At 45.4% G+C, this 10,283-nt stretch overlaps 1 protein-coding gene across 1 annotated transcript; it reads right to left on the bottom strand.

Moving 5' to 3' along the window:
* Nucleotides 1-6,989: 6,989 nt before the first annotated feature.
* LOC121546694 (zinc finger protein 43-like) lies at nt 6,990-9,887 on the bottom strand. Its single transcript, XM_041857925.2, has 2 exons — nt 9,800-9,887; nt 6,990-8,003 (listed from the first exon to the last, which is right to left on the bottom strand). Exon 2 carries the CDS (start codon nt 7,982-7,984, stop codon nt 7,130-7,132), a length of 855 nt encoding a protein of 284 aa, XP_041713859.1. The 5' UTR covers nt 7,985-8,003; nt 9,800-9,887; the 3' UTR covers nt 6,990-7,129.
* Between the last annotated feature and the right edge of the window lie 396 nt (nt 9,888-10,283).

Here is a 10,283-nt window from a genome sequence, read left to right as displayed (position 1 = left end):
TAAAGCAACCAAAAACAACAAACCAAAGCGACGAATGTGAAGTCCAATAGTGACAATGACTAAACAGGAACAAAAACCCACAACCCACATGAGAACACAAACAGTTTAAATATGGCTCCCAATCAGAGATAACGAGCCGACAGCTGACACTCGTTACCTCCGATTGGGAGTCACACGACACTACAAATAACTCACCCAAAAACACAACCAAACGAATACACCCTATACAACAAAACCCCACAACAAAACCCAACAAAACAAATACACCCTGGCTCAAATACAAAAGTCCCGGAGCCAGAGTGTCACAGTACCCCTCTAAAGGTGCGACCTCCGGGGCGCACCAGCATACAGTCTAGGGGAGGGTCTGGGTGGGCGTCTGTCCACGGTGGCGGTTCTGGCCCTGGTCGTGGTCCCCACCCCACCTTAGTCACCACCCGCTTCCCTAGCCTCCTCCACATGACCACCCTCCAACCTACCCCACCTGGATTTAGGGGCAGCACCGGGCTAAGAGGCAGCACCAGGATAAGGGGCAGCACCGGGCTAAGGGACAGCATCGGGCTAAGGGACAGCACCGGACTCAATGGCGGATCCTGGCTGGCTGGCTCTGGCGGATCCTGGCTGGACGGCTCTGGCGGATCCTGGCTGGACGGCTCATGGCTGGCTGAAAGATCTGGCTGCTCATGGCTGGCTGACGGATCTGGCTGCTCATGGCTGGCTGACGGATCTGGCTGCTCATGGCTGGCTGACGGATCTGGCTGCTCGCGGCTGGCTGACGGATCTGGCTGCTCACGGCTGGCTGACGGATCTGGCTGCTCATGGCTGGCCGACGGATCTGGCTGCTCGCGGCTGGCTGACGGATCTGGCTGCTCATGGCTGGCGGAAGGCTCTGGCTGATCCTGTCTGGCGGAAGGCTCTGGCTGATCCTGTCTGGCGGAAGGCTCTAGCGGCTCCGGGTCTGGCGGACGGCTTTGAAGGCTCATGGCAGACGGGGCGGCTTTGCAGGCTCAGTACAGATGGCCAGTTCAAGCGCCTTAGGGCAGACGGGCAGTTCAGGCCCCGTTGGGCAGACGGCAGACTCTGGCCGTCTGAGGCGCACCGTAGGCCTGGTGCGTGGTGCCGGAACTGGAGGTACCGGGCTGAGGACACGCATCTCAGGGCTAGTGCGGGGAGAAGCAACAGGGCATGCTGGACCCTGGGGACGCACATAAGGCCTAGTGCGGAGAGCAGGAACAGGGCATGCTGGACCCTGGGGACGCACATAAGGCCTAGTGCGGAGAGCAGCAACAGGACGCACAGGACTCGGGGAACACACAGGAGGCTTGGTGCGTGGTGTAGGCACTGGTGGGAAAAGGCTGGAGACACGCACCATACAGCTAGTGCGTGGAGGAGACACAGGGCTCTGCAGACGTACAGGAAGCCTAGTGCGTGGTGTAGGCACTGGTGGTACTGGGCTGGAGCGGGGAGGTGGCGCCGGAAATACCGGACCGTGCAGGCTTACTGGCCCCCTTGAGCACTGAGCCTGCCCAACCTTACCCGGGGTTGATGCTCCCCGTTGCCCGACCAGTACGGGAGGTGGAATAACCCGCACCGGCCTATGTGGGCGAACCGGGGACACCATGCGTAAGGCTGGTGCCATGTAAGCCGCCCGAGGAGACGCACTGGTGGCCAGATGCGTTGGGCCGGCTTCATGACATCCGGCTCAACGCTCAATCTAGCCCGGCCGATACGTGGAGCTGGAATGTACCGAACCGGGCTATGCCTGCGTACAGGAGACACCATGCGCTCTACTGCGTAACACGGTGTCTGCCCGTACTCTCGCTCTCCACGGTAAGTCCAGGGAGTAGGCGCAGGTCTCCTACCTGACTTCGCCACACTCCCTTTAAGCCCCCCCAAGAAATTTTTTGGGTAGTACCCACGGGCTTCCAGCCTTGACTACGTGCTGCCTCCTCATACCGCCTCCTCTCGGCTTTAGCTGCCTCCAGCTCTTCACGAGGGCGGCGATATTCTCCCGGTTGTGCCCAAGGACCCTTTCCATCCAGTATCTCCTCCCATGTCCATGAATCCTTGATAGGCGTCCATAAATCCTGTGTAGGTAGGTCCTGTTGCCGCTTGACACGCTGCTTGGTCCTTTTAAGGTGGGTTTTTCTGTCACGTTCGTCGAGGAGTGAAGGAGACCAAGGCGCAGCGAGTGAAAAGAACATGTTGACTTTATTTACTTAAAGCAACCAAAAACAACAAACCAAAGCGACGAATGTGAAGTCCAATAGTGACAATGACTAAACAGGAACAAAAACCCACAACCCACATGAGAACACAAACAGTTTAAATATGGCTCCCAATCAGAGATAACGAGCCGACAGCTGACACTCGTTACCTCCGATTGGGAGTCACACGACACTACAAATAACTCACCCAAAACACAACCAAACGAATACACCCTATACAACAAAACCCAACAAAACAAATACACCCTGGCTCAAATACAAAAGTCCCGGAGCCAGAGTGTCACACTAAGCTAGTCATCACATCTAGATCCCCACAGTACTTGCAAAGGTCGTAACTATAGTCTTCCATTATTGTGCTTAGTTGATAACATTATCTATTTGCTATTTAAGAAATTGGCTGACCATGCTTTCCCCATCAATCATCAGACATGATCATATAAGAAAATAGCTAGTGGCTGGATAGCCACCCGACCCCACGCTCTACATCGCCAGCGGGCGACAGCCACTGGTTTCACGAGACTCAATATTCCAGACTTCACTTGTTTTCATTTTTTGAGGGAAATAATGGGTTTTACCTCCAAACCAACCCTTCAACTAACTGTTCCGTAAAATGGGTCTACGTGTCAGTTAATTCTCTCTGTAGCCACTTGACACTATAATATCCTTCATGCACTGTCAGTCCTGATGCGGACACCAAACTCCAGGTCACAGCATCAGCAGCAATTGCTTCAACCATTCATGCAGCCAGTGCTAATCTACGAACGGATTAACCAATCAACTGCGTCGATTTGGAGGAATCAGTCAATGATTGTAGTCGGTTGCCCCGATACAGATAGCTAGCAAATCAACTGCAACTGTTACCAGAGGTGGTTTTGACTGGTCTATACCCAATCACAAAGGGAACATAATGGTACCGGTATTACGCAACCAATGGGATGTATATTGCGAAAGATTTGCGCTGCCTGCCAATTCGATCATCTGGCCCGGGTTACCCCGGTGAGAATAGTTTGCACGGGTGAAAAGTGATTGCATTCGTTTTGGAACCGGGCTACCAACCAGCGTGAGCCAGGTGAGGTGCCCTGTTCAAAACACACGGCGAAACCTAGGCTAGATTACGTGGAGTAATGAGTAGTTTTCTGTGTTCACATGCAAAAGTGATTACTTTTGAAAAAAAAACGCTTTATTGAAAATTCTAACATATTTGATGGAAAAACAGATGTTTCTGACCGATGTACCATGCTGCCTAGTTGACAACATGACCAAAAGGCGCAGATTACTGTTAGATTTGAAAAAGTTGCTCCTCCCTCACCGCTTTTGCCCGTTCACGTCAAGGGCCATAGACCGGTGCACTGCGACTCATTAACAGAACTCCCTCAATATCCTCGAGTTTGCGAACGCTTTCCAGTGGAAGGGCTTTGTCAGAGACAATCCTTACAGACCATAGTTTATAGACAGATAAAAATTTATTTGCAAAAAATCAAAGTAGCTCAAACTGTGAGTAAAGTAATAACTCGACTGTGGCGGTGGTAGACCAGGGAATATCATATTAGAATGACAATATCTACGGTCTATGTAAGTAACTATAACAATCTAAATTCAGTCTTAACCAATATTTTATATCAGAGATAGGAGTCAACACGGGGCCCTAGATTGTCATGTTTTACACAAGCAGATTTTAGTGTTCACCTCTTGTTGTAAAACAAGGATGATATATGGAGCAGACGCGTGCCTCTTTAAAAATGACATTGCCACGCAGATATTGTGCGAGATGCAAGACTTCGCTCTCACAGTCACACACAGCATGTGCATGGGTTCGCTTCTCGCTGTTACTGTGTGGTAGCCACGGCACCAAAACATGGGAGAAGTTGATCCGTGCGCTTCAAAGTTTGTTGCGGAAATTGACCCACTTTGCTGTTTACGTTCTGCACCTACTTCATATCAGTCTACCTTTAACCTATTGTAATAGTGAAGATAAGTGATACAAGTCTGCTGTAATACAGAGCCTGATACAAAGGACTTTCCAGTATTCATCACACAAGTTAGGTCAGGTATTTGATGTTAGCTGCAATCAAATGGTCACCCGGACTATTTACCCCGCTCTTTGTTTTTACACTGCTGCTACTCGCTGTTTATTATCTATGCAGTCACTTTACCCCTACCTACATGTACAAATTACCCCGACTAATCTGTACCCCCGCACATTGATTCGGTACCGGTACCCCCTGTATACAGCCTCGTTATGTAATTTTGTGTTACTTTTTATTTTACTTTAGTTGATTTAGTCAATATTTTCTTAACTCTATTTATTGAACTGCATTGTTGGTTAAGGGCTTGTAAGTAAGCATTTCACAGTAAGGTCTACACATGTTGTATTAGGTGCATGTGACAAATACAATTTGAGTACTTAAAGCCAAAAAGTGAGTCAATATATTTCTATGCATGCTTACATTCACTTTAAAAGGAGTCTCTTGTGACATGAAAAATAAATACCTGGAAAGTGTCAATAATAAAGACAAAGACAAGAAATGTATAAGTAAGCCCATTATCAATAAAAAAATACATTTACAATCGACAGCCTGTGGTAGTTATGCAGAATTCAAATGGAGACATAATTTCGACATACATAGACTTTTTTACCCAAATTTAACAACATTGTCCACATTACACAGACTACAGATATAGGGATTCACTTGTTCCTATGACAGGTACATTTAGTAATTAATCAACAACAATGCATCATGATTATTTACACGTACATAAATTGGTGAAGGCAATTTCTGGACAACTAAATGGTTAAGGCCCAGAAAGAAACCCTACAGGCCTCTATGAACATAATCTAAAAAGCAGATCAAAATGTATTTCCATATCAAATAATTGATGTGCAACATCAGAGGAGTTACCTAGTTTAATAATGCATGGACACTAGCCCTTACATGGCAATGGATCAAAACAATTTAATTAATCATAATACAACTGAAAAATGTATATTCTAATGAAATACAAAAAGTTGTCACGATCTCAAATGCAAAACAATATAACATTTCAGAGGACAGTTAATAATTTTAAATGCTTGACAGAATGTTTCAAAATCATGATCAATTGTGGAGAGAAAAGTATTTTCTCAAACTCATAATGAAGGAATAAATACCAAAATCATAATGTGATGCAAGACAAGTGTTAAGGTACAGTGGGGAAAGAAAGTATTTAGTCAGCCACCAATTGTGCAAGTTCTCCCACTTAAAAAGATGAGAGAGGCCTGTAATTTTCATCATAGGTACACGTCAACTATGACAGACAAATTGAGAAAAAGAAATCCAGAAAATCACATTGTAGGATTTTTAATGAATTTATTTGCAAATTATGGTGGAAAATAAGTATTTGGTCACCTACAAACAAGCAAGATTTCAGGCTCTCACAGACCTGTATCTTCTTCTTTAAGAGGCTCCTCTGTCCTCCACTCGTTACCTGTATTAATGGCACCTGTTTGAACTTATTATCAGTATAAAAGACACCTGTCCACAACCTCAAACAGTCACACTCCAAACTCCACTATGGCCAAGACCAAAGAGCTGTCAAAGGACACCAGAAACAAAATTGTAGACCTGCACCAGGCTGGGAAGACTGAATCTGCAATAGGTAAGCAGCTTGGTTTGAAGAAATCAAATGTGGGAGCAATTAATAGGAAATGGAAGACATACAAGACCACTGATAATCTCCCTCGATCTGGGGCTCCACGCAAGATCTCACCCCGTGGGGTCAAAATGATCACAAGAACGGTGAGCAAAAATCCCAGAACCACACGGGGGGACCTGGTGAATGACCTGCAGAGAGCTGGGACCAAAGTAACAAAGCCTACCATCAGTAACACACTACGCCGCCAGGGACTCAAATCCTGCAGTGCCAGACGTACTGGCTTAAGCAGGGGGACACATGTCCAGGCCCGTCTGAAGTTTGCTAGAGTGCATTTGGATGATCCAGAAGAGGATTGGGAGAATGTCATATGGTCAGATGAAACCAAAACAGAACTTTTTGGTAAAAACTCAACTCGTCGTGTTTGGAGGACAAAGAATGCTGAGTTGCATCCAAAGAACACCATACCTACTGTGAAGCATGGGGGTGGAAACATCATGCTTTGGGGCTGTTTTTCTGCAAAGGGACCAGGACGACTGATCCGTGTAAAGGAAAGAATGAATGGGGCCATGTATCGTGAGATTTTGAGTGAAAACCTCCTTCCATCAGCAAGGGCATTGAAGATGAAACGTGGCTGGGTCTTTCAGCATGACAATGATCCCAAACACACCGCCCGGGCAACAAAGGAGTGGCTTCGTAAGAAGCATTTCAAGGTCCTGGAGTGGCCTAGCCAGTCTCCAGATCTCAACCCCATAGAACATTTTTGGAGGGAGTTGAAAGTCTGTGTTGCCCAGTGACAGCCCCAAAACATCACTGCTCTAGAGGAGATCTGCATCGAGGAATGGGCCAAAATACCAGCAACAGTGTGTGAAAACCTTGTGAAGACTTACAGAAAACGTTTGACCTGTGTCATTGCCAACAAAGGGTATATAACAAAGTATTGAGAAACTTTTGTTATTGACCAAATACTTATTTTCCACCATAATTTGCAAATAAATTCATAAAAAATCCTACAATGTGATTTTCTGGATTTTTTTTCCTCATTTTGTCTGACATAGTTGACGTGTACCTATGATGAAAATTACAGGCCTCTCTCATCTTTTTAAGTGGGAGAACTTGCACAATTGGTGGCTGACTAAATACTTTCTTTCCCCACTGTATAACTCCTTTCTGAAACAGTGTGTCCACATCGGTGGAGATTAAACAAAACAAACGTCATATTTTTAAAATCTTGATCTGACTGATTATCCCATTTGTTTTATCATCATGTGGAATCAAAGAATAACCTCAATGTCATAAGCAACTTTTTGCAATTTGTCTCTAGTTAACAACACAGGCCAAAGTTCCTCTTGAGGCACAGAATGTACTTTCTCTGCTGGGCCTGGATGTTTGACTCTACTCCTCTTTTTCTTCTTTTTAGAATGATCATGTTTGGTTGAGAGATCATGGCTCTTGTTAAGCTTCTTGTTAAGCTTCTTAAGCTGCTTGGGTGTGAGTGTGACCTGAATGGGAGGCGTGGGTTGCATCGTGGACGTGGACTCAAACCCAGGTCGAGGCTCAAGGTCGGGTCTGGGTATGCCCCTGGGGTACTCGTGACGCTGGCAGAAGAGCACGCCACATTTCCGGCAGCGGTACGCCTCTTCTTTGGCATGAATGGTTTGGTGACGCTTCAGGTTGTGGTGTGTGGTGAACGAGCGCTCACACTGGTCGCAGGGAAAGGGGCGCTCCCCAGTGTGAACACGCTGGTGCTCAGTGTAGTGGCTGCGGCTCAGGAAACGTTTCCCACACACACCACAGGGAAAGGGCCTTTCTTCGTCGTGGAACTGTTTGTGTCTCACCATCTGAGGAAAAGAGAAGAAGTTCTGGCCGCACACCTCACAGACAAACCCTCCAACTGGGTTGGCGCTGTACGAAGGTGGCAATAGCAGAGTGGGGGGCCGCTTGTATGGCTTCAGGGAAGGTTCTGGTACAATGAAAGGAGTCGATGGGACAATCCGTTTTTGTACTTTCAGGTTACCAGTAGATTCTGTTTGAAGAATAGCCATTGCAGCCTCACGCACTTTGAAAACCGCAGCACCTGCTGCAGCCCTCTTACCCAGCCCAGTGGGGCCAGTTTCCTGGTCAGCCATGTCTACTCCACTCAGGACCCTGGCAAAGCGATGAGTCAGAAATATAGATCAGAGGTCAATAAAACTCATTAGGGACAGAAACCTCTGAAGTACAGTAAAAAAAAGTGTTTTGATTGGCTTGATGTTATCAGTGAAACACAAGTGCCCATACTGTAGCAAATATAACTTTCTTTACAATTTGTAATAGTTCAATGTAGCTAGCTAGCTAACATTGAGCCATTGTTTACCTAGCTAGATACCCAGTGCATCTTCTTACCTTCAGATAGCCCAAAGGGCAGCAGATGGCGATATTGAGTCGTTTTATCTTACCGTCCAACGGGACTGCATGCAGCCGGCTATAAACTTGTATCCCCTGTGGACCGGTTCGTACATAAAACATTCTCCATTCAGGCTGCAAAGGCATCGATTTACTCCTTAACTGGATTTAATGGCAAGAAGGTGGGAAAGATATGCGTACTTTCTTTATGAAACACCATTTTCCACCCCCATGCTAGAGTGGCTAAATGCTAGTCCCGGATGTTGCGTATCACGTTCTGCCAAATCAGGTTGCAGCAGTCTGTTTACCCTTGGGCTGCGGTCTTATCGCATTATTTTTACCCCCTCAACCCTCGCACTCGCACTTTCCCTCGATCCCCGTTGAAACCAGATGCAATTTGGTTGCCATCTTAAGTGGCGGTCCAATTCACAAAAGTTACCCCCTCAGCCCTTGATTTAGCTTGAGTGAGCGAGTGAACAACTTAGATCACGTGGGGTTGATATGACCCACAATTCAATGCAAACTGTAGTGACGTGTCAAATTTAATCAACACGCTGCTTTTTCGGCATGCGAGACAAAATTATATAACATTGATTTTAGCGGTGGCCAATGGGAATATGATGCTCAAAGTAGCTCAGACTCAGTGGGGAGTCTATAAAACATAGCTAGCTTCATAAACATATTTTTGTGAATTCTGAAATGTATTGGAATAAATAACCAAACTATAAAACTAGCTAGCCAGTTATGAGTAATTGTAGCTAGCTACCTGACAGGAGTGCCAAGTTAGCTACTTTTGCTTGCTTAAGTACATCAATAGATTTAGGTTAGTTTTAGGCTCAACTTCAAGATTTCCACCAACGACGTTGCCTCCGATCATCACTCTCCTCGCTTGGGCAAGGGATATTTAAGGTACACTCGGATGTGATGAGGTAAAACATAATTCAATGGCTGAGGGCCGTGGGCTGTCTGTCTACTTCGCGTTTGGACCACAGCCTTGGTCTGAATGCTGTATGCAATGTCAGGAAGTAGCATTAGCCACTATAGCATGATGGTGGAAATTGTATTTCATAAAGAAAGTATGCATATTTTCCCAGTTTCTTTCTGCCTTCTCGCCATTAAACCTTATTAAGGTCGAAGTCAACGCCTTTTCATCCTGAATGAAGAATGTTTTATGTACGAACAAGTCCACGGACGGGGGATACGAGTGTATAGCCGGCTGCATGCAGTCCCTTTGGACGGTAAGATGAAACGACAATATCGCCATCTGCCGGGCTAACCTTCAGACAAACTTGTTGTAAACTCACATACTTGCCAAGTACATAAAGCCACTGCAAATTGGTTGTAGCAAGCTATCTAGTAAAATAACTATCCTAGCTAGCTACAATCCACGTTAACATTCATGATGGCTCGTTCTGCTAATAATTTAGTAGCTAACGTTAGCTCACGCGACTTGGCAGATTTGTCAAAATATGATTACTGGACCATCAATATTTGAACGTTTGCCATTCATATACACAAATATTATACTAAGGGGTGGCAGTAAATTGAAAAATACTTACAGAAAGTAACGTTTAAAGGTATAACGCTATCGGATGAACTTGCACAAACTGCAAACTAATCGAATTTCATGGCAGTCTTCTTGAGCGCTTTTTGCATGAAAGGTGCAACACCAACACATTCCGCCAGAAACATAAGTACACAATTTAGATCCCCATGTATGACTGTAATAATGGTTCCTACACCTACATTACTGTACATGCAACTGTGTAACAATTATAAAGAGTCCCAAAAATATCGATGTGGATCTATAACGTTTTACGTAGATTTGTGTGTATATATATATATATATATCAAAATCAAATCAAATTGTATTTGTCACATACACGTGTTTAGCAGATGTTATAGCGGGTGTAGCGAAATGCTTGTGCTTCTAGCTCCGACAGTGCAGTAATATCTAACAATTTCACAACATATACCCATTACACACAAAACTAGTAAGGAATGGGATTTAAGAATATATAGAATATATATATATATATATAT

The sequence above is a fragment of the Coregonus clupeaformis genome, chromosome 30, assembly GCF_020615455.1.
Source record: "Coregonus clupeaformis isolate EN_2021a chromosome 30, ASM2061545v1, whole genome shotgun sequence".
NCBI classification, from domain to species: Eukaryota; Metazoa; Chordata; class Actinopteri; order Salmoniformes; family Salmonidae; genus Coregonus; species Coregonus clupeaformis.
The sequence above is the reverse complement of the archived record's forward strand: the minus strand, read 5'-3'. Positions and strand labels throughout refer to the sequence as shown.

What these genes read in the sequence shown, in the direction of transcription:
- LOC121546694 (XM_041857925.2), bottom strand. Translation starts at nt 7,984, where the DNA reads ATGGCTGACCAGGAAACTGGCCCCACTGGGCTGGGTAAGAGGGCTGCA.